This window comes from Scyliorhinus canicula, chromosome 6, assembly GCF_902713615.1.
Source record: "Scyliorhinus canicula chromosome 6, sScyCan1.1, whole genome shotgun sequence".
NCBI lineage: Eukaryota > Metazoa > Chordata > Chondrichthyes > Carcharhiniformes > Scyliorhinidae > Scyliorhinus > Scyliorhinus canicula.
The window spans coordinates 120996923-121022565 of NC_052151.1; the positions used below are offsets into that span (position 1 = coordinate 120996923).

The 25643-nt window shown below is 43.6% G+C and overlaps 1 protein-coding gene across 3 annotated transcripts in view; it reads right to left on the reverse strand.

Annotated features, from left to right (window-relative positions):
- mpv17 (mitochondrial inner membrane protein MPV17) overlaps nt 1-25288 on the reverse strand; it is a 76652-nt gene extending 51364 nt beyond the window's left edge. For 2 of the 3 annotated variants that reach the window (XM_038800027.1, XM_038800028.1), the window contains exon 1: nt 25203-25282. In XM_038800027.1, the coding sequence (XP_038655955.1) occupies nt 25203-25275 (73 nt within the window). In that variant the 5' untranslated portion in view covers nt 25276-25282. Of the gene's footprint in view, nt 1-18095; nt 18127-25202 lie in introns of all 3 variants that reach the window. The other variant, XM_038800029.1, reaches the window with a different exon arrangement.
- Between the last annotated feature and the right edge of the window lie 355 nt (nt 25289-25643).

Below are 25643 nucleotides of genomic sequence, written 5' to 3' on the forward strand. Positions count from 1 at the left end.
CTTGAGTCAATGCAGGAAACTGTACTACAGGTGTACATTTACTGGTGTGGTCATAAGCATAAGACTGGAAAAGTCTCAAGTAGAATCCCTGCTTTGCACTGATCTCACCCTGATCATCAGTTACTTGAGTTGGATGGATGGGGTTGGGTGGAAATCAGTCAGTGTTTTGAATCCTGCAGTGCTTAGTAAACAGCAAAGTATGCAGCAAAGCATTTTAAAAATGTTCTCTCTTTTTTAACTGACTCCCTGTAAGACTATGTAGAGTAGCAAATCCAAAGGAAATGCATAACTTCATTTCCTTTCACTCTATTTGTGCAAAGGGTTACTTACTTATTCCCTCTCTACTGTCAACTTCAATAAAACATCTTCTTTTTCTGAAAGTGATGTATTGCCTCACCAAAATGACCCCCCAGAATTTCCTCCTCCATCGAGAAGCATCTGGCAGCTACTTGGTACCTCCTAATGGCAGTAGGGTAGAGATTTGGCATTCATTGTGGCAGGAACATCAAGCCCCGCTTCCATCGATTTGGTGACGTATTTCTGTGTCCCAGCACATTCTCCTTGCAGTATACAACAAATTATTTATTTAAAAAGTACAACACCACCTGCTCTACCTCTGTTGTATGTTAGATAACTGAATTTTCACCATTTACCCTCATTTGACTTCGTAACAACCACCCAACTAGTGGAAAGTTTCATGAGACGGGTTTTATCCCATCAGTGACAAAAAAAATCACATGCTGCAGATGAATACACAAATAAAGCATGCATTGCAGGCAAGGTCATAAAAATCATCATCATGCATCATTCTGCTGGTAAAATTGTACATTACTTTTTGGAAGAAACTGTCATTTTACTGAGTTTAAATATTTAAAATGAATCATAAAATTGGGGTTTTCATGCTCTTCAACTTGTAGTCAATGCATAATATAAAAAGCTATAAATGGCAAAACAAGTACGAAGATGGTTCATCGTTCATTCTCATACTGGAAGTCTTCATTCAAAAAGCATGAGTTATGTTACTGCTCGAGTGAACAAGAACTAAAAGCGAGACAAACTCTTCTGCTTTCCAAGTAAGATATTTCATTTTCTCCCCGTTAAAATGGGATCACGGTTCCATGGATACAGGCAGCCCTTGGTACGCTTGCAGAAGGAACCTGTTCCTTTGCCAACAATCCAAACTGCTGCCTGAGGTGAAACCAACTCAGCCCAGACCAGGGATCGAATAAAGACTTTCTCTGATGTGGCTTTGTACTACACAATGCGCCAAATAAACGTTTCAAACTTGTTTCTAGCGTCACAAAAGAAAGCAATAGATTCTGTGTACCCAAAAACAATATTTTCCCTCCACTGAATTACCTGCAATATATTCCAGCATTTTCTGTCTTTGTGTATCAAAGCGATTCTAAAACACATAATTGACCCTGCCATTCTTTCACTGGATGCAGAACCACTTACAATAGATATCCATTATGGGATCCATGTGTCATGATACAGCATAAACTTTAGCAGAATGCAGTTGAAATTCCTGTGTACAGTTCACAACCTAACATTGAATGATTCAGGGCTTTTCTGATTTTTTTGTAACATGAAAACTACATCCATGTCATTAAATACATAATGTTTCACAACTATTATAGTGTCCCCTGCAAATTGGCCTTGGCAGCCTTCAAATATCTGAGTGGCTAACAAATTAATGGACAATGTCACTAGAATCTCCTGCAATACTTTATACGACAAGTATGATTTATCTTTTTGTATAGGTCACAGATTAACCACATGTGGAAAATTATTGGCACACTAACTTCAAAAGGCATTGATATGCTGGAGAAGTTTAGGAAAACAGCAACACGACAATTCCAGAATTTATGACGAGATAGATTAATGTGATTATCCACTGAATATCTGTTAACTCCCCAATCTCTTTGGATGGATAAATAGATGGACCAAATTTTCTTCCACATTCATTATTTTATTAGGCTCTTGTATGATATTTATAGTTCTCATCCACTGAGGCTATGGAAAACTCAACAAAGTTGAAGAACGTGGTTTGGCTGGTTAGGTATTTTGTGGGATTAGTTTGAAAATGCTGGGGGAAATCTGTGCAGAATCCTGCCTCAGGAGATTGCATTAATTGGCTAAATTCCATTAACAACAGCTTGCATTTATATAGCATCTTTAATGTAGTAAAACATCCCACTCACTTCACAGGAACAAGTGACAAAATCTGACACCAAGCCACACAATGAGATATATGGACATAGAACTGAGAGCCTTTTAAAAGCAAGAGACAGTAAACAGGCAAAGGCAGGTGGGAGTGAATTCCAAATTCACCACCAAGGTAGCTGAAGGTACAGCTACCTTGTGAAAAAGGCTACAAGTGGAGAAGCCCAGAGATGTTCATTGGTCTTCGGGCTGGAGGAGATATAGAGATAGGGAGTGGCAAGACCACGGGCAATTTGAAAATGAACATGTGACTTTTAAAATTGGACCAGGAGCCAATACAGGTCAGCAAGCACGGCAAACATGAGTGACCAGGACTTGGTACAAGTTATCAGTGGCAAATACCATACAGTTTATCAAAGGAATAGACTTGATGGCTCGACTTAATTGAATTAGGATTTTTCTTTTTGGTGTCTGTCTCAAGAGACAATGGGTGCATGCCAATGGATCACGGATTGGTTTGGCAGCGTCTGGTTGTCTCTTTGCAGTGTCATGTGCGAGTACCTTTAAGAAATGGGTGTTTAGCAAATAGCTGTAGTGGGTGTACCTTTAAGAAATGGGTGTTTAGCAAATAGCTGTAGTGGGTGTACCTTTAAGAAATGGGTGTTTATCAGATAGTTGCAATGATGTCAGTGTGGGTGGAGCTGGGCTGTCCGTCTTTCACTTTTGCTTTCAGCTAGCAGCTACACAGTGTTTCGTTTCGTTTTCCAGATTGGGAGCTGCATCCAGCAAAGCCAAGTGTAATTCTGATTTCTTTCTGCATGAAAGGAATGTCTTCAAATCACTTGCTAATTTAAAAGTGATATCGCGCTCAGTAGAGAATTTAAACCTGATGTCTGTGTTAAAGAGGGTATTTGTCTTATGGATGTTGCTAGGAAAGATTAAGGGTTACTTAAAGAATATTGTTTCTGTGGGGATGATTGGTGTTGGTAGTTGTTAAGATGTTTACTGTGGGTTTATAAAGTGTTAACTTGTTCATAAATAAACATTGTTTTAATTTAAAAGTACTTTAGATCTCTGTTGCATCACACCTGTAGAGTTGGCCCTTGTGCTCCCCATAACCACAATCTATCAAAAGTTGTGGTTCAGGAGAACTCCATGGTACACTTTGGGGTTCTCTAAACCCTGGCCTATAACAGCAGTGTCATCTCATGTCATGCCAGCTGCTGCGTCTCTTCTCTTTGCTTCTTTTCACTCCAACCTTCTGCTGTACACCAGCTCTGCCGATCACTAGCAACCTGCTCCTAATGCTTGTGCTCCATGTCACAGGACTTCATGTCACATTTGCAGGTGTCTTTGAAGCAAAGTGATGGGCGGTAGGTGGGTCTGGTGGCGAACTTGCTGTACAATACATCCTTGGGGACCCTGCCATCCTCCACGTGGCATACATGCCCAAGCCAAGCGCCTCCAGGATTACAACTAAACAAAAACACCTCAAAACTAATAACAAAATTAAAAAGTAAAGTTCACACCCAACGTTAGGTTGATAGTAGTGACCCTCTGGCTTATTAGCAGCAAATGTTCTGCTTCTTGATCAGTCACAGAACAGTTATAGTATGAACAATCCACAGCTTGGATTACCATTTATTTTCAACCAAAGGACACGAATTAATAGCAAACAGTCATGGCAGGTAATAAAAAAAGACTTATATTTATATTGCACCTTTCACAACCGCAGGATGTCCCAAAGTGCTTTACAGCCAGCCATGTACTTTTAGAAACAAAACATTTAGAGTACCAAATTCTTTTTTTTCCAATTAAGGGGCAATTTAGTGTGGCCAATCCACCTACCCTGCATATCTTTGAGTTGTGGGGGCGTGGGGAGAATGTGCAAACTCCACACGGACTGTGACCCAGATCCGGGATCGAACCTGGGATCTCAGCGCCGTGAGGCAGCAGTGCTAACCACTGCGCCACCGTGCTGCCCTGTACTTTGGTTTTATGTAGGAAGGATAGCAGCCAATCTGTGCAAACTAAGCTCACACAAGCGGCAATGTAATAATGACCAGGTAAATTGTTTTAGTGATGTTCATTGAGGGATAAATATTGTCCAGGACAACTCCTCTGCTCTTTGAAATAGCACCCAAGAATATTTTACATCTGACTGAGGGGGCAGACTTAAATGTCTGTTTAATATCTCAGCTGAAAGATGGCATCTCTCAGAACTAGAGTGTCAGTTTACATTTTTGTGGTCAAGACTTGGAGTGAAATATGAACGGACAACTTTCTGACTCAGATGTAAGAGTGTTACCAAGTGAGCTGAAAGCCAATAGAACTATTTTAAACAAGTTCTGAAAAATACGTATCGGACTCAAAAAGTTAACTCTGTTTCTCTTTCCACAGATGCTGCCAGACATGGGTTTTCCCAGTAATTTCTGTTTGTAACCAAATTTAGGTTAGCGTTTAATTTTCACTACTTCAGGTATTGGCACAGAAGGCAGGACCAACTCCTCTCGAATAGGGTACAGACTCAAAATCACGCAACCAAATTGTGTTTGTTCTTCTTTCTTCTGCTTCTGGAAATAAACAGTGAAGAATGTTTGCAGCTGGGACTATCTGTTCAACAACATCACTTGAATCTGCCTGCCCTCTAGTGTTGACACCTGAATAAAATATTTTCAATTTACCCATCCCTTTTTGATTCTGCTGCATACATATGGCATCTGTTACTAATGGAAAGATTCATGAGGTCACAGGAATCAATCAGGCCTTCTTCGCATTCAGTTATCAAAATGCTCAATCATCCATCACCGTGCTAATTTCATACATAATAAAACCAGAAAGTGGCAACAAAAGTAATACTTTATACAACAGTTAAATTAACAATCAATATCAACATAGGAGGCATCTATCCGTCCCTCTGTACTTGTACTGGCTCCTTGACAGATCTATCCCATCAGTCCCACACTTCTGCTCTTTCCCCATAGCTCTGTCATTTTTCACAGAGTATTTATTCAATTCTCTTTTCAAAGTTGCTATTTAATCTGCTCCCACCACCCTTTCAGCAAGTGTTTTCCAGAGAAAACTCACTGTGAAAATGTTGTTCCCAATTTTGTCTGATTCTTTTCCCAATTACTCTAAATCTGGGTGCACTGATTACCGACCCGTCTGTATCTCCAGCCAGCACTGCTCACTCATCTCTGTAGAATTTCAGCTAGGATAAATACAGGTAGTCTTGCACAGATCAGCCACAATCTCATTAAATGACAGGATAGGCTCAAGGGGCTGAGTGGCTTACTCCTGTTCCTATGCACCTAAATGTATGAAGTAAACAAGTACAAAGATAGCAGCTCGAGTGCAGCTTGAGACAGAGTGCGAGCTTGGGAATTTGGTGCATGAGAACATTTTAAGGGTTAATGGACTGGAGTCTCTACGATCTACGATTCTGATAGTGACGCCAGTCCTCGGAGCAGGGCATGCAACTGGTCTAGCACTGGCACCACCCAGGACTAATGCAATCCAAGTTGGATTCGCTGTTGTCGGGATTGGAACTTGAAAGCCTGATAAGCTGAAGTTGCATCTAAGCACTCCATTCCCCACATATTCTCATCCCAGCCAAGAAGATGGCACCACGGAGTGGCCCCAAGGTTCACAGATGGAGACTCTGGTCGATACAAGAGCGGGCCTACGGGACAATCAGAGCCAGACAACGGCGGTGCCCCAGAGCTCTCTCCAGTCAGAACCCCGTCCCAGGGAGTAGCCCAGGAGTCATTGTTGCCCCTGCCGCCCCGGAGGGCGGGAGAGGTGTTGGGGCCCCTGCCAGTGACTCCTACAGGTGAGGTGCCGATCGCTGCGGCGCCACCGAATCCCCCCCCCCCCCCGTTCCTGACACATCAAATAAGCAGTGGGCAGAACACCCGGAACACTGCCGGGCCCATCCAGGTCTGGCCGCCAGAGGGGACCCCAGGTCACAGGGCAGGAAACACAGCAGGCTGCCTTCACATTCTGATATACTGTCTGGGGCACAAGCTAGAAGGAGCATTAGGGCACCCAAGGTTAGAAAACTAGACACCAGTTAGAAAAGCCAGGTGCAGCACATAGGATAGGGGCTAGGGGACGGTTATTGTACATATCAGTCACTAATAAACGCATGTACATCATCATTCCGAACCGCCTCGCCCTCTGGCCGCAAGTTGTGACGAAGGGGCTGGGCGTAGAGGGTGTGCCAGTTGGGTCTGGATGCACTGGAGGACCCCTCCAGAGCGGTCCAGGCATCTAAACCGTGCCTTCAGTACGCTGATGCACCTCTTGATCACGCACCAGGTCGCTCATACGCATCGCTGTAACGGGTTCCCGTGTCGGTCTGTGGCCTCCTGATAGGCGTCATCAGCCATGGCCACAGCGGGTAACCCCTGTCGCTCAGCAGCTAGCCCCTCACCCAGGCGAGCGCCTCGAATGTCTCTGGCACTGACCAGTGCGCCAGGACGAAGGCATCGTGGGCAAAGAGAGCTCAAGACCAGCAGAGAGATTTGAGAACTGAAGCCTCGAAGCATTATTTAGCTGAGTGGTTGGTGAATTGAATGCTTTTTTCTCTAAATGGAGGCAGAAGTTTAAACTGGTAGTGGGGCGATATACCTATTGTATTAAATTTATTATCCATTTGATGAAACCAGAGTTAACTATTGATTTGTTAAATAAAGCATAACACAGATAGTGAGTGATGTGGCACATATAGGAACTACCTGTACGATTAATAGCAACTAGATTTGCATCAGCAGCTTGAGAACTTTAGTTCAGAGTTAGTGAGCTGGATCCCAGTTTTGGACATGAATTGGCAGTGGGAAAGTTACCTGGACACATTGTTCCAGGAGATAGTTACATCCCTTAGATTAGGTACTTCAAATTCGGTTCAGGGTCAGGCACAGGAGGGTTTTGGCAAGCAAGGTAGGCACGGGGATCCAGAAGATAGCACTGGAGGAGGAGCCACTGCCCTTGTAATTGTCCCGTACATCTGAGGTTCTTGCAGTTTGCATGTTATCAGAGCAAGGGCTGCAGGGAGGACAAGCAGGCTGCTCATGGCACAATGGTGCAGGAAGACATTCAAACGGGGAAGTTGAAAGGAATGTCGTTGTAGTTGTGGGGGACAGTATAGTTAGCTCGATAGATATGGGCCGGGATTCTCCGATCCTCCAAGCTGCAATCGCGCTAGGGTGGAGAATGGGGCGACAAACCCATGATCGTGTCCAATACCTCTCTGCGATTCTCTGGTCCCTAGAGAATTGCGCACGTGGTCGTCGTGGCGCCGATCGGAGGCCATTGAAAGAGGCCACTGGGGCGATTCTCCACCAACAACTGGCCGAGTTCCGGCCGCCGTGGCTCACTCATGGTTCCACCCAGCGGGAGCTCGGAGTGCCGGCAACGGACTCAGTCCACAGCCTCCCTAGCGGGGGTCAGGGGCACCCGTCACCAGGGGAGGGGCCTCTAGGACGGCCAGGTTCGCGATCGGGGGCCACCGATCAGTGGGCGCGCGCAATCTGGGGGGAGCCTATATTGTGGGGGCCGGCCTGCTGTGTGGGTCCGCCACGATTTGCGGGTCCGCCACGATTTGCGAGTGCATCGCTCGGACCCGTGGCCGGAAGTGCAGGGCCCAGTATCAGCAGCCGGAAAGTCCAGAGTGATTCGCGCCCATTTTCTCGCAGGCGTGGGGACATAGCCCCATTATCAGATAATTCCGCCCATGGTTCTCGGCAGCCAGGAGAATGAGTCCCAAAGACTTTATTACCTATCCGGTGCCAGCGTTCAGCACACGTGCTCTGGGCTGGAAAGGAATTTGGAGTGGGAAAGATAGGATCCAGTTGTCATGGTTCATAGGAATGTCAATGACATAGATCGGAACAAGAAAGATTCCGTTAAGGGAGTATGAGCATCTCGAGGCTAAACCATAATGCAGAATCACAAAAGTAATAATCTCTGGATTACTACCCGAACCATGAGCAAATTGATATTGGGTTAAAAACATCACAGAGTTGCACGCATGGCTCAAACTAGTATCGATCGACAGGGCACTGATGTTAGTGCAGGGGAGGGAGCTATACTGTTGGGACAGCTTTCACCAGACCAGGGTTGTAGAAAGGTATTTGAACTAAATAACTGGCGGGTCCATTTGCATATGGGGCAGATCACAAAAGGGGAGATTTGAAAAGCGAAAGGACAATGCAATAGTTCAAGATAACAATGAAGGTAATGACAACTAGAGGGGGACAAGAAAGGACAGAGCATACAAACATAAGTTTGTATACAGATAGCCAATAGGATCAGAGCAAGCAAAAATAGTAAAACGAATTAAAGGTTCTTATCTGAATGCTTACAGCAGTCATAACAAGATGGAAGAATTGATAGTATAAACAGAAACAAATGTGTATGATTACAGAGTGTTGGAGGCAATGGGCGCTGAACATTCAAGAGTATTTGACATTTTGGAATGTCAGAAGGAAAGGAAAAGGAGGAGGCGTAGCGCTTTAATAAAGGGTGAGATCTGTATAATAGGAAGAAACAATCTTAGTTCAGAAGATCAAAATGTGGGTGCAGATAAGCAGCAAAGTAAAGTCACTCGTGGAAATAGTTTATAGTCCCATTGACAAGAGCTAAACAGTAGGATAGAGTATATGTCAAGACAACATCATGGCTTGCGAGAAAAGTACTGTGATAATCATCAGTGACTTTAATCTTCACATCGATTGGACAAATCAAATTACAGTAGCCTGGAGCATGAATTCAGACTGCACTTGGAACAGTTACTTAAAACAATATATTCTAGAGCCTACCAAGGATTAGGATATTTTGGACTCGGTAATGTGCAATAAGATTAATTAAGAACCACATATTAAAGGGTTCTCTAGGCAAAAGTGATCATAACAAGATGGAATTTCACATTCATTTTGAGAATGAGAAATGTAGCTTAAATGTAACTTAAACTTAAATAAAGGCAAGTGTGTGGAAGTCCATGTTGGCTAAAGCGGACTGGAGAATAGGTTAAAAGTTAAGATGGTAGAAATATAGTGATATAGGTTTAAGGAGATACTTCACAACTCTCAACAAAGTTATATTTCATTGAGAAAGAAAACGTTTAACAGATTGCAAAACCGCAAATGTAACACTTCTGTTCAAGAAAGGAAATAAGACTGAAAGTAGGAAACTATAGGTCAGTGAGCCTAATATCTTTCTTTGGGAAATGCCAGATGCATTTTGAATATCAAAGTACAAGTAGGCAAAGTGTAGCCACCTGGGTTGGCCACTTCCCGACTTTAAAATGGAGATTTGCTAAGAATGCAGGGAGAAATGGACAGGCACAGGGAAGCAAGCAGATGCAAAGCTTCCTGTGTATTAGAACTTGCAGAAACCCAGACAGCACTGAAACTAACAATCATCTACATATTGATGAGCGATCCCCGGGAACAATTGGAAACATTTAAGATAATCGAGGCCAAGCCAGGCTCCTCGGCGCCAGCGGGAGCCAAGACAAAGGAAGGCCAACTGACATATAGGAACCGCCCAGCGATCAGGGAACAGCTCCAGTATTGGGGAAATCAAATCAATTGATTGGAACATGGTCCAATCAATTGGAACCAGGTACGGGGTCTGCCCAAAAGGGCGCGAAGCCCCTGGGGACTATAAAATAGAGTCCCCAAGTTCAATTCGTTCTTCTTGGCAGCTCTCAAAAGAACTCAACCGTGACTCTCAACTTGGAGAGACTTGCCCAGCAGCTGCACCAACCAAGTGTCCAGTCAACGCACCATACGAGATAGGCGCTCCTAACCCTTAGTCCATACCAGCTGGAAGCCTGCAGACTCAGAAACGAACGAAAGGCTATTTGTTCCCCTGACCTGGTGGGCCAGTTTCCAAAGCTAAGTATTGGCCTTTTAGTGTTAGAAATAGTCTAGTGAGGAGTATTTTATGCATCAGTAGCGATTGACTGTGTATATAATAAATGTGTTTTGATTTGAACCTTACTAACTGGTGTATTGAGTTATTGATCAGCACTTGAACTTGAACCTCGTGGTGGTATCATAAAGATACCTGGCGACTCTAGAGCAAGGTGATTAAACAGAGCAAATTAAGTAAAGCACAATTAGCAACAAAAGTCAACATGATTTTGTGAAAGAGAAATTTTGTTTCACACACTTATTAGAGTGCTTTGAGATTGATTGATTGCTTGTCACATGTATCGAAGTACAGTGAAGAGTATTTTTCTGAGGCCAAGAGAACGTACACAGTCGACAAAAAGGATAATCGACAAAGTACATCAACAAATAGTTTGCAAAGAGCTACAGAAAGATTAAACGAATGAGCAAAAATGTGGCAGATGGCGTATAATGTGTGAAAATGTGAGGTTCTACTCTGGCAGGAAGAATAAAAAAAGCAGATATTTAACTGGAAAGAGATGGCAGAATACTGCAATACAGACGGACCTGGCTATCCTTGTACATGAATGAAAATCACGATGTGGAGATGCCGGCGTTGGACTGGAGAGGACACAGTAAGAAGTCTTACAACACCAGATTAAAGTCCAACAGGTTTGTTTCGAATCACTAGCTTTCGGAGCACAACTCCTTCATCAGGTCCACACATTATACATCTGATGAAGGAGCTGCGCTCCGAAAGCTAGTGATTCGAAACAAACCTGTTGAACTTTAACCTGGTGTTGTAAGACTTCTTAAATGAATCAAAACAGGAGCACGCAGGTATATCATGCAATAACAAAGGCAAATAGAGTGCTGGCCTTTATTGCAAAGGGGATGGAGTATGAAAGTAGATAAGTCTTGCGACTGTACAGGACATCGGCGAGGCCACAGCTTGGGTACTATATGAAGTTTTGGTCACCTTAAGGAGGGACATACTTGCATTGGAGGCAAGTCAGAGAAGAATCACAAGGCTGCAAATGGGATGAAGGGGTTGTCTTTGAGGAAAGGTTGAGGATTTGGGGTTTCTATTTATTGGAGATTAGAAGAATAAGAGATGACCTTATTGAAACGTAAGATTACAAGAGAAGATGCTGAAGAGGCTGTTTCCCCTTGTGGGGTAATCTAGAAATGGAGGCCGTTTCAAAATAAGGGGTCTTCCACTTAAGACACACAATCAAGGAGAAGGAGGCCATTCAGCCCCTTGGCCCTGCTCTGCCATTTGGATTGGACTTGTTTATTCTCATGTGTACTGAAGTACAGTGAAAAGTACTGTTCTTCGTACAGTCCAGGCAGAACATTCCATACATGAAAAAAAACATTGGGCATATATAAATACACAATGGAAATACATAGGCACAGGCACCGGGTGAAGCATACAGGAGTGTAGTACTACTCAGTAGAGAGGATGCGTGAAGAGATCAGATCAGTCCATTGGAGGGTATTTAATACGATCATGGCCAATCTGATAGTAACCTAAAATCTGCATCCTGTCTACTCCTGAGAACCTATTCTCATCAAGAATCTTTCCACCTCTGCATTGAAAATATTCAAAGACTGCTTCCACCACCTTTTCAGGTTGAGAGTTCCAAAGACTCACAACTCTCAGGAGAAAATATATCACCTCATCTCGCTTTTAAATGCGCAACAACCTTACTTTTAAAACAGTGATTTTAAACGGTAGATTTTAAACTAGATTCTCCAACAAGACGAACCATCATCTCAGCGTCCACCCTTGGACGGGGATAGAAGAAATTTCTTCTCCGAGACAGCTGTTGGTATTGGAACTCACTCCCCCAGCAAGCCGTGGTGGCTGGGTCATTGAAAATGTTCAAAGCTAAGTTAGATGGATTTTTGATTGACAAGGGAGTCAAGGGTTACGGGGGACAGGCAGGAAAGCGATGTTAAGGCCATGGCCAATTCAGCCACCATCTTATTGACTGGCAGAGCAGGCCCGAAGTGCCGAATGACATACTATTGCTGCTATTTCTTATGTTTTTATGCACTGAAAACTGTAAGGCCAGTTTAGTACTCCCCCTTCGGCAAATCCTGAAATCTTAAATCAACGTAAATAGGATTGAGACTCCACCCCATTCCACCCCGGAAAGATCAGCCCCATTGTATATAAACCTTATTTATTGATATTAATTCCACATAATAGGAACACATCTGTTTTCTGTAACTTTATTACAGTCTGTCCATAATATTATAGGAGTTTGTGAAATTTATTGTAACATTTCTTGTACATCACTTCTTGATTTAACTCGGTCAGCACGGTAGCACAGTGGTTAGCACCGTTACTTCACAGCGCCAGGGACCCGGGTTCGATTCCCAGCTTGGGTCACTGTCTGTGCGGAGTCTGCACGTTCTCCCCGTGTCTGCATGTGTTTCCTCCGGCTTCTCCTTTTTCCCCCCCACGAGTCCCGAAAGACATGCTTATTAGGTGAATTGGACCTTCTGAATTCTCCGTCAGTGTACCCGAACAAGCGCTGGAGTATGGCGACTAGGGGCTTTTCACAGTAACTTCATTGCAGTATTAATGTAAGCATAATTGTGACACTAATAAAGATCATAACTTATTGGATCAATATTACACCACATCCTTAAGTTTAAATTTGTTAGCTCTTCTGTCTTATACTCGTCATAAACAAATGCTGATGAATCTTACAGAAAACAAGGTTTCTATTCCTAATTCTTCAGTTTATGGAATTACTTTTTTGCTCCCGTTTCCTTGTGAAATTTCTGCCTAACGCTTGTGCACAGGTCCACTTTTTTATAATGTGGAGATGCCGGCGTTGGACTGGGGTGAGCACAGTAAGAAGTCTTACAACACCAGGTTAAAGTCCAACATGTTCGTTTCAAACACTAGCTTTCGGAGCACTGCTCTTTCCTCAGGTGTATGAGGAAGTTTCACCTGAGGAAGGAGCACTGCTCCGAAAGCTAGTGTTTCAAACGAACATGTTGGACTTTAACCTGGTGTTGTAAGACTTCTTACTGCACTTTTTTTATACCTCACCCACATGGCCACTCCCCATCAGTGAGGCCAGACAGCACAACAAAATAGTCAACAAAGAGAAACTATAGCCAATCTCATACTGTATTCCTTTTTGAACAAATACCCAATTATATTTTTCCAATTAAGGGGCAATTTAGCTTGGCCAATCCACCCACCCTACAAATCTTTTTGGGTTGCGGGGGTGAGACCTACGCAGACACGGGGAGAATGTGCAAACTCCACACGGACAGTGACCCGGGGCCGAGATCAAACCCTGGTCCTCAGCGCCATGAGGCAGCAGTGCTAACCACTGCGCCAATCTCATACTGTAGGTTTAATTTGTACACAAATTATTCTGCACAAAGTTTGGGGTCTGAAATATTGTCACTAAATAATCCTTCTCAAATCAGTGAAGTTTATTAGCATGCTGGGGTCTCATTTTTAAAAAGTTTTAGATATTTGGATAAGTGTGCATAGTTTCTGCGGAGATCTCGATATTGAAGAATGATTAATGACTTGATAATGATTTAACTATAATCAACTGAAAAGGAAGCCTCTTTCCCTCAATTTCAAAAATCAGAAGTCTATAATGAAAGTCCATTAGCTAGTGTTTGAACTCAGTTCAGAAATCAGTCAAACAACTATGTGAAAGCTGTCAGCCAAAGTTAAAAGTCAATGAGAAATCAGAAGAAATTATAGATAGTTGAAGAAAAAGATACATTGCACGTAAAAAAAAAAGCTATAAATTCAAGCTTCACCCATTAGCACAGCCAACATCAATGCCAATCTAACCCTGCCTTGACCCAATATTCACAAATGAGTGCTTTCTAGTATGTGTGACTCGATAGCATTCCAGAAATGGATTCCTGGCTACTTTTTCCATTCTCTAGCCCACGAGCTTAAGGTTACTTAGTGTTCCCCAACTAAACATAGCCCAACTCAATACAGACCAGGGATCAAAATCTGGGATTGTATCTGCTTAACTTGACATTAACCAAGTCAATGTGGCAGCTCCTAAACTGGCAATTACTTACCTCTTTCCTACAAACTATAAGTACCAGGAATACTGCAGTGCTGAGAGCAAGTCATAGATACATAGAAGATAGGAGCAGGGGGAGGTCTTTTGGCCCTTTGAACCTGCTCTGCAATTTATCACGATCGTGGCTGATCATCCAATTTAATAGTCTAATCCTGCTTTCGCCCCATAGCCTTTGATCCCATTCTCCCCAAATACTATATCTAGCTGCCTCTTGAATATATTAAATGTTCTCTGCTATTCTCACCGGCCCGTTACTCCACTAGCCCGGCGATGGTGGTGGCATTGAGGATCTGGGGGCATTTAAGGAGGTATAAGAAGGTGGAGGGTGCGTCAGTCTGGACCCCGATTTGCAATAACCACAGGTTCGCGCCGGGCAGGATAGATGGTGGGTTCCGAAGTTGGCAGAGAACAAGTATTTGACGGATGGGAGATCTATTCAGACGGGAGTTTCCCAGTCTGAAGGCGCTGGAGGACAAGTTCATGCTGCCGCCGGGGAACGGTTTCAGATATTTACAAGTCCGGGACTTTCTGAGGAAACAGGTGTTTGCTTTCCCGCTGATCCCACCACGGGGGATATAGGACAGAGTAGTGTCCAGTATCTGGGTGTTGGGGGGGGGGGGGGTTGGGTGTCAGATATCTATCAGGAGTTGCTGGAGGCGGAGGAGACCCCGGTGGAGGAATTGAAGGGCAAGTGGGAGGAGGAGCTAGGTCGGGAGGTAGAGGTCTGTGGGCGGACGCCCTAAGCAGGGTTAATTCCTCATCATGTGCCAGGCTCAGTCAAATACAGTTTGAGGTGATACACCGGGCACACATGACGGCGGCGAGGATGAGCAAGTTTTTAAAAAATGAAATGAATATCGCTTATTGTCACGAGTAGGCTTCAATGAAGTTACTGTGAAAAGCCCCTAGTCACCACATTCCGGCCTATGTACTCAATTGCTCAGCCATTTCTTTGTCCCTTTTTATGTATTCCCCTGTTTCTGTCTGTAGAGGGCCTACATTTCTCTATACCAATCTCTTTCTCTTCACATATCTATAGAAACTCTTAGTGTCAATATTTATGTTCTCTGCAAGCTTACTTTTGTACTCTATTTTCCCCTTAATCAATCCCTTGGTCCTTCTTTGCTGAATTCTAAACTGCTCCCAATCCTCAGTCCTATTATTTTTCTTGGCCAATCTGTATGCTCCTTCCTTGGATCAGATACTGTTTCAAATTTCCTTTGTAAGCCATGGATTAGCCCTCATACCCATTTTGCTTTTGTGCCAAACAGGAATGAACAGTTGCTGCAGTTCACCCATGCGTTCCTTGAATTTTTGCCATTGCTTATCCACTGTCATCCATTTAAGTAACTCTCCCCAATCTATCAAGACCAACTCACGCCTCATATCCTCACAGTTCCCTTAATTAAGATTCAGCACCCTAGTCGCATCAACTACTTCACTCTCCACCTTGATAACAAATTCCATCATGTTATGGTCAATCATCCCCAAGGGGTCTTGCACAGCCAGAATGACAATGATTCCCTTCTCATTACACAGTACCCAGTCTAAGATGGCCTGCTCTCTACTTGGTTCCTTCATATATTGGTAAAGAAAACCATGCCATATACATTCCAGGATTGCCTCCTCTACGGCACTGTGGCTAATCTGATTTGCCAAATCTACGTGAAGATAGAAATCACCCATGATCACCGATATTCCCTTGTTACATGCATCTCTAATTTTGTATTTAATGCCATTGCCATTACTAAGTTCACCACTGCAGTTTAGGGGTCTATATATGACACGAACCCCTTGGTATTTCTCAACTCTACCCATACAGACTCCACTGTCAGAGCTAATATCCTTTCTCACTATTGTGTTAATTTCCTCTTTAACCAGCAGTGCCACACCACCGCCTTTTCTTTTATGCCTTTCCTTCCTAAATACTGAATATCCTGGGACATTCAGTTCCCATCCCTTGTCACCCTGCAGCCATGCATCCGTAATCCCAATTATATCATACCCATTTATATCTATCTGCGTGATAGACATAAGGACAGCAACATTATTGCTGTTATTAAGTAAAGTTCAGTAATCTCACATTTAAATTATTCTAGTTTATTTTTACAAAAACAAAACAGAGCATATCTGATCTGTGGGCGGCACAGTAGCACAGTGGTTAGCACTGTTGCTTCACAGCTGCAGGGTCCCAGCTTCACTTGGGTCACTGTCTGTGCGGAGTCTGCACGTTCTCCCTGTGTCTGCATGGGTTTCCTCCAGGTGCTCCGGTTTCCTCCCACAAGTCCCGAAAGACATGCTTATTAGGTGAATTGGACATTCTGAATTCTCCCTCAGTGTTCCCGAACAGGCGCCGCAGTGTGGCGTTTAGGGGCTTTTCACAGTAACTTCATTGTTAATGTAAGCTTACTTCTCATAATAAAGATGATTATTAAATTTTGTTCATCGGAATGAAGTCAATTGCAATTACTGTCTTCCCCGATTCAAGCATGAAATAGTTTGGGTCATGGTTAGCACTGCTGCATCACGGCACTGAGGGCCTGGGTTCAATACCGGCCCCAGGTCACTGTCCGTGTGGAGTTTGCACCTTCTCCCCTTGTCAGCGTGGGTCTCACCCCCACAACCCCCAAAGGTGTGCCGGGTAGGTGGATTGGCCATTGTAAATTGTCTCTTATATTTTTTTTAAATGTTTTTGAAAGAAATTGCTTGACCCAACATTATTAACTTGACAGTATACCTGCAGATATATTCTTGATGATTTTGCATTGTATTTTCTGAGATTTATTTCAATCTTAGCAGCCTGCCCAACTGCTGGTCCATCCCGTCAAGTCCGTCCACTGTCCAAACTAATTGCTAAGCTCCAACCGATGTGTTTCTGTTCATCTCCTTGGATCTTATAGCTGATTGTGCTGTCTCCCTGACTGGGCACACACCAATAATTCTACTGTCCCACAGAAAGAAAATGAACTGCATTCATATAGCACCTTTCATAACCTCACCATTTTCTAAACTTTCACAGTGATTACCGTATTTAAAATGAGTTATTGATGAAATGTGGGAAAATGCATTAACCCATTTGTTAGTACATCGGGGAGGCGCAGTGGCGACGTGGCCTCACGGTGGCGAGAACCCAGGTTCGATCCCAGCCCCAGGTCACTTTCCATGTGAAGTTTACCCCACAACCAAAGATATGGAGGGGCCACGCTAAATTGCCCCCTAATTGGAAAAATCATCAAAAAATAAATTACTAATCTGGTGTTGTTTCAGAAGTAAATGACTCCTGATTTTCTCATGGGATCGTTCACATCCACACAAGAGGGCAGGTGAGCCATTGATTTAACACATCATCTTATAGCTGACACGTCAACAGCATTCTCTCAGCATCTAAAGTACGGTCATCTAGATTATGCATTCAAAGTTTCCAGATCGTGTCTTGAACCAGAGCCATAAATTAAGCCATCAAGATTGTCTGTGGAAAGACAGTGTATATGTGAGAGAGAGAGCGAAAGAAAGAATGAAAGAAAAGAAAAAGGTAAATGTGTGAGAGCGCAAAAGAAAGAATGAAAGAAAAGAAAAAGGTAAAACAATAAATAATACAGTAATCTGGATTGCCTTGCGCCAGCTATTATACCTATTAAATTGTCACGTTGGAGTGTTCTTGTTGAGGTTGTAATGGCAACAGCTGCTGTGGTGTGCAAAGCAGAACCAATGGTCGGTGATGCCACACATAACTTCAACTTTTGTGACAAATTAACACGTTTGCAATATGACGGTCATGTTTTCCCTCATTCACTAGTTGAAAATAGAATGCCTTGGCATTGGTTTTAGTTTTAATTAAAACTGAATTTAAATTAGGAGCACACAAGGCCAGTGAAGAATCCTTTCCTGATAAACATGCAATTGGCAGCACCTGAATCAGTTATGAGCCTTGATTACGTACCTTCTCCATTTCTTTTCATCCCCTTGGAAATCTGTTGTTCCATGCAAAGGGGAAAAGAATGGGGAGAAAGGAAGAAACAAAGAGAGGGATAAGCAGAAAGTGAGAAGTAAGGACATACGCTGCTCTTTCAACTCTTAACATGAAAATCAGCCCCACTGAACTGAACATCTTTCTTAAGTTTTAAAGTAGCATATTGAAAATCTGAAACAAGCACTACTGCAGTAAAAATGTTAGAAGTTGATTTTGCTAATAATTAAAGCAAACAGGAATAATAAAAAAGACACTTGTCTTTGGTCATTCTCTCATTCCTTTTCTTGCTTTTCTATTCTTCTCCACTGCCGTCCAGTTTTTAAAAACTCTTTTCCTTTCTCATTTAGTCTATCCAATGCATTAGCCACAAATGTTAATGGGGGCTGCATATATGGCTGATTATAGAACATAGAACAGTACAGCACAGAACAGGCCCTTCGGCCCTCAATATTGTGCCGAGCCATGATCACCCTACTCAAACCCACGTATCCACCCTATACCCATAACCCAACAACACCCCCCCCCCTTAACCTTACATTTATTAGGACACTACGGGCAATTTAGCATGGCCAATCCACCTAACCCGCACATCTTTGGACTGTGGGAGGAAACCGGAGCACCCGGAGGAAACCCATGCACACAGGGGGAGGACGTGCAGACTCCACACAGACAGTGACCCAGCCGGGAATCGAACCTGGGACCCTGGAGCTGTGAAGCACTTATGCTACCCTGCTGCCCAGTGCTACCCTGCTGCCCAGGATATTTCTGATTAGTAAATAAGAGTAAAATGATATCTAGTTGGGCATGGGACCTCAATTCCAATATTTAGGCAGCACCAGAAAAGCAGCTTGCTGCGCGCAGCCTGGCCGATAAAAGCCGGGAGACCCTGCTCCCGGGATCTAATGGCTCGCAGAGCCTAGCGAGATCCAAAATTATGTAGATCCTGCCCATTGTGGGCGGGACCACATTTTGGCAAATCCGCATATTAGAAAGAGGCAATAAACCTCACTCTAATGTGCAGATTCCAGAGGTACCCGAGGCTTTGGGATTCATCCCTTTCGCCTCAGAGACCTCGGGCAAGCACTGTTCAGCACTGGTCCCCACAAACAGGGACCAGACGGAATGGCACTCATGGGGCTCCCAGGGGAGTGAAGGCCCCCAGCTGCATGCTCTTTGGGCAGGGTGGTGCCCTGGCACTGCTGGTGCCAGCCTGGCACCAAGGTGCCCAGGTGGCACTGCCAGCTGGCATGGGCACTGCTTCCTGGGTATCGCTTCGGGGGGCCGCAAAGATTGGGATGCCATGTAAAAATGGTGTCCCATTCTCTCGCTACTCTTGGGAGATCCGCTGTTCAAAATGTGGCTATGTGCGGCCTCAGCCACACGTTCCCTGTTCAAGCCCCTTGTGGAACGTGAGTTGCATTGAAAAGCCATGTGTTGCTCGGCCCTGTTGCCTTTTGGGAGAATCGCGGCCTATGTGTGCATGTAGACTTTAACATTATGATTTGTTGGTGAAATTGATAGATGAAAGCAGAGTGTGAGAGTATTTTTGATTGAGTCTTTATTTTCTTGGTGGTGGATATTTGTGAATTAAATATACATGTGAAGTATATTCACCTGTATTGCGCAAGTGTATATAACACATTTACCACTAAACTTAGTTAATTAAAATGGTATTTGGATACATGCCACATGTGGCTTGCCAGCAGTTTCCAATGGACATAATACCTTTACACAATGAATAAATAATAGATCTGAAATTAGGAATGCAGCTATAGATCTAGGGATCATTTGTACAATTGGATTCTATAGAAGTGCATCTTTAAAATGTTGGAAAATCTTTTGTCAACTTCCATCATTCACTTTGAAGAGCAGAGAAACTTCTAAGAATTCACAGTTCTGCTTGAGCACCTAAACTCAGCACAAAATATTAACAGCCAGCATGTGATAAATATCAATATTTATGTACATCGTACCTGCAGCAGAGAACTCCAGTAGCTTCTAATGGCTTAATTATAAACTCCTGTTTCTTTTGAAGAATTTGAATTAATGATTATCCTGTTACATGAGAAACAGCATGCAAGAGACATGCTGAATGTGAAATGGGAAGAAATAGGAGATGTAACTTATTTTTATATTACCAGAAAAAAAACTTTGTGCAGCAAGCAACTGAGTTTAATTCCATAGCTGTTACCTCTTGCCACAGACGATTATGTGGTTTTAATACCAGTCTCCCTAACAGCTGGCTTGTAATGCAGAACAAGGCCAGCAGCGCGGGTTCAATTCTCGTACCGGCCTCCCCGAACAGGCGCCGGAATGTGTTGACTAGGTGGCGACTAGTAACTTCATTGAAGCCTACTTGTGACAATAAGCGATTATTATATTATTATTATATTATTCTTAAAATCCAACTCGGAGAACATAAGCCTGGGCTTCTCCACAACAAAACAAATAGAACGATCATTGCAGGTCATCCAAAATGTTTTGAAAATTAAAGAACTCTCAGCATTTCTGGTTGACCCATCCCTAACTTTGTCATTAGACTGTCATCATTCTCAGATGGATTTCTGATGTGGTTGGTGACACTGTTCATGATTCTTGTTGCAAATATTATTACCATCAACAAGACTGACCTGACAAACAAATAAATTCACTCAGTGCCAGGTGCGTTTCAACGCATTCTCACTGTGTCTGCATTGGTTTCCTCCGGGTGCTCCGGTTTTCCCCCACAGTCCAAAGATGTGCAGGTTAGGTGGTTTGACCATGATAAAATTATCCCTCAGTGTCTAACGGTTAGGTGGAGTTACAGGGAGTGGGACTGGATTAGGGTGCTCTTTCAGATTGTCGGTGCAGACCTGATGGGCCGAATGGCCTCCTCATGCACTGTAGCAATTCTATACATTTCTGATGACTGCGGGAGTGCTCCTTTCAGGAGTCTTCTTTCCTTCCTGCAGACCAGATAGATGCCTCTGCATGTGGGCCCCATGAGCATCCACTGAAAATGCACAAAGGACATCTAAATACTCCACCTCACAACCCTCTGTTCCTATTTTTTTTTTTTAATTGCTCACTTCAAAAGCACCCTTTGTTCTCTGACACACCACGTGTCACTGATTTGTTTCCTACAGATGGTAGTAGGCAAATACCACACAATTATTACAAAATTCCTTATACACACAACAAACACCCCAAACTTTGCACTTTCAGATACCAATACAAAGTCAGTAGAAACCGGTGCCATGTAAGTAACCTTTGGACACAGGTTGTCAGGAGTACAGCAATTTGAAGTGGCAGGAAAAAATAAACACCACAATATTTGAATTACCCCTCATCAAGTACAGTAAAAGCTTGGCTATATATCATTCTGGTGAAGCTGTTTACTCACTATTTTGGGACATATGGTGCCATTGCGACACTTAGCATTTCATGACAAGCCCAATGGAAATCAGCATTTAAATTGAGTTAAAGTTTGTTTAGTTGCAACGGCAGAGGACACAGGTAAGCCACCAGTTTACACTGCCACAATCACCCAATCTAAGATAAACATCAAGGACAAGTTAAGACAACATCCGGGAGAACAAACAGCATTTCTGTCAATTTAGTTTAGGGGAAAAAAATGACAAACATTGACACTACTCTGCATAAAATTTTGTAGTTCTTTTTGAACAAGGAATTGGGGCTGAATAAATGTTTCCTTTCTTTAAAAAGGGAAATAACTGTTTCTGCCAATCAATTGAACAGAAAATAATTTGGAACCGGACGAAAACCAGATTAGAAATGATGTCAATCCTTAAAAATTAATTAGGTAATTGATACCTAACTCCACAGATTAAGTGTGAAGTATGCCTCCATCACATATTTACTTTATACAACATCATACTATCTGAACTGTATGAAACTCAAAAATGTCAAACTTTAATTGCATTGAACTACAATAAACATGCTGAATAGGTTGCAAGATTTCATATCCCATATATCAGAACCCGGCTTGGGTCACAGTCTGTGAGGAGTCTGCACATTCTCCCCGTGTCTGCGTGGGTTTCCTCCGGGCGCTCCGGTTTCCTCCCACAAAGTCCCAAAAGACGTGCTTAGGTGTACCAAACAGACGCCGTAGTGTGGCAACTAGGGGATGTTCACAGTAACATCATTGCAGTGTTAATGTAAGCCTACTCGTGATACTAATAAAGATTATTATATCAAACCTGTACACATTTGCACATTCTCCCCGTGTCTGCGTGGGTATCACGCCCACAACCCAAAAAGGTGTGCAGGTTAGGTGAATTGGCCACGCTAAATTGCCTCTTCATTGGGAAAAAAAAGAATTGGATACTCTACATGTTTTTAAAAATCAAAACCTGTATATGCATCAACAAATTGTGAGACTGTCAACAGTTACGCCTGTAGGTGGCATTGTGAAAGGCATATTGCACTGTAAAAGTTTCATGACAATGTTAGGTAGAAACCAGCAGCTAATATATACTGCCAAACATTGCAATTCAATTTCAGTAAATTAGCCCAAAGCCTCACATATCTACTATCAGTGGCTCTACAGGAGCCTGGTAATTATCAGAACAGATGTCCTCTCCTCACGAGAACAAACATGGGTGGCACAGTGGTTAGCACTGCTGCCTCACAGGCTTAATTAGGGTGCTCTTTCCAGGGGCCAGTGCAGATTGTCCTTCTGCACAGTAGGGATTCTATGATGAGGAAAACTAAACGTGTATTTCTCAGCTACACCCACACTCGTACAAGGCTGGACGCAAAAAAAAAAAGCTGAAAGTTCTGTTTTGAGCTATGGAGTTTGTGATCGTCAAAAATACCACCATTGACTATAATCTTCTGAATAACACTCAAGTCACATCAGTGCCAAGGCCTAAACAGGGAATTCTTATAGCGAAGTGGTGCACAATAGCCTGCTACTTGTAATCTGACAGTATTGTAAGAAAGATGATCCCTCACACCATCTCCAATGGCCCTCCACACAACACGTATTGATGTAAAAATAAATTCCTGAGATAAGCTTTACCAAGGTGTCATTATAAAATGCAGTGGAGTGGGTAATGGAGGGGGAGGGGGCAGCATGGAAACGGATGGAGAGGGCGTCCTGTGGAGATACAAGCCTGGGGGCCCTGGTAACGGCGCCGTGGCCGCTCCCTCCTACGAGGTATACCACGAGTCCGGTGGTGGCGGCTACCCTCAAGATTTGGGGGCAGTGGAGGCGACATAGGGGAGAAGTGGGGGGCTCGATGGAGGCTCCGTTAAGGGGGAACCATAGGTTCGTCCCCGGAACATTGATGGGTGATTTCAGGTTGGTACAGAGCGGGGCATCAGACAGCTGAGGGACCTGTTTATTGATGGGAGGTTTGCGAGCCTGGGGGAGTTGGAGGAGAAATTTGGGCTCCCCCCGGGAACATGTTCAGGTATCTGCAGGTAAAGGTATTTGCTAGGCGGCAGGTGGAGGGATTCCCTTCGCTTCCCGCGAGGGGGGTGAGCGACAGGGTGCTTTCGGGGGTCTGGGTCGGAGAGGGGAAGATATCTGATATCTACAAGGTTATGCAGGAGGCGGAGGAGGCGTCAGTAGAGGAGCTGAAAGCTAAGTGGGAGGGGGGAACTGGGGGAACAGATCGAAGACGGGACATGGGCTGATGCCCTGGAGAGGGTTAATTCTTCCTCCTCGTGTGCGCGGCTTAGCCTCATCCAATTCAAGGTGCTGCACCGGGCCCACATGACTGGGACAAGGATGAGTAGGTTCTTTGGGAGTGAAGACAGGTGTGTCAGGTGCTCGGGGAGTCCAGTGAACCATGCCCATATGTTCTGGGCATGCCCGGCGCTGGAGGAGTTCTGGAAGGGGGTGGCAAGGACAGTGTCGAGGGTGGTGGGATCCAGGGTCAAGCCAGGATGGGGACTCGCGATTTTTGGGGTTGGGGTGGAGCCGGGAGTGCAGGAGGCGAAAGAGGCCGGTGTGCTGGCCTTTGCATCCCTAGTAGCCCGGCGAAGGATTTTGCTACAGTGGAAGGACGCGAGGCCCCCAAGCGTGGAGACCTGGATCAATGACATGGCGGGTTTCATTAAGCTAGAGAAGGTCAAATTCGCCCTGAGAGGGTCGGTACAAGGGTTCTTTAGGCGGTGGCAACCTTTTCTCGACTTTCTGACTCAACGATAGGGTACGGGGACAGTAGCAGCAGCAACCCGGGGGGGTGGGGGGAAGAGGGAAAGATGGGGGGGGGGTCAGACGATGACTATGTTTGTTTATTTTATTTAAATTTATTTTGAAGTTCTTTTGTTGTTCATTGGGGTTGGGGGGGTGGGGGGATGTGCTACATGCGTCGATACGGTCTGGGGGTGGTACGGTTATTATGGGTTATTTTGTTGTATTTCATTGTTTGTCGTTATGTTTTATATTTTCTGTAAAAAATTCCAATAAAAATTATATTTAAAAAAAAATAAAATGCAGTGGAAGAAACCAACAGCTCTTCAAAGCAACAATAAAGAGCCATGGGCAAGAGAACCAGTAGATTACTTCAATATCCTGTCCCTCTCATTTCCGCCACCCACATCACAATTAGATTGCTTGCTGCTGGGAAAGAATAGCTTGCCACCTTTCATTGAAAACCTGGGGAAAGATTTAGACCCCCATCCCTGACCAGGAAGAATTTGGAGTTGGGGCACAATCGCTCACTGAGGTAGTTTCCTTGTTATTTCTTCCATCAACCTCCAATCCCAAACATATTCCTCCTGTTCCACTTTCATCTTTCCTCTTGCCCCCATCCTTCAGCCCTCCTCCCATCTGCTTTCCCTATATTCTAAACCTTCTTGGATTGAACATTGATGTCTTGACCAATCTCCATCCACATGCAATACCAGAGGAGATCGACTAACATTTTAACAATTTCTGTTCAGACTTTGTTGTTTTATATCTGTGCAGATACTGTGTTTCCACCAGTCACTATTCTGTAACCCTAAAATCCAAACCTGTTCCAAATATACAGGTTGGGTGACCACAATCTGCTTGGTGTGTGGATCAATTGAAATTCTGATGAAACTGAAACCGCTTGAGCATCATTAACCAAAATTATTTACCAGCAGTCAGTATTTGGACTTTCCAAGGATGTTTACTCATCATCATCTGATAGATTCGAAAAGGCTTTGCCATTCTTTCAAATCTGTGAAGAAAAGGTAATCACAACACATGTTAATATCATGTTTACAATAGTTGAGGGGCATTTCTTCCTAAGACATACAAGCACTAGAGTAACTGCATAACAAGACTATACTCAATTTCTGCAACAAAATTCAAATAGAAATCCACTTATAATTTTTTTTAAACTAATGTGTCTTCTGCAAAGGACTCTCTTTAAATAACCCAGGTTGTGGTGCCTATCTGAATATAGTACAGTTGAGTGCAATAACAATGTAAAAATGTCAGAGGTCACGGTGTGATACGATTTTGCTTTAATTATTTCTTACATCTTTGCATTACTTTCCGCATGGTATAAAAGCATATTGTATGTAAGCTTAGCT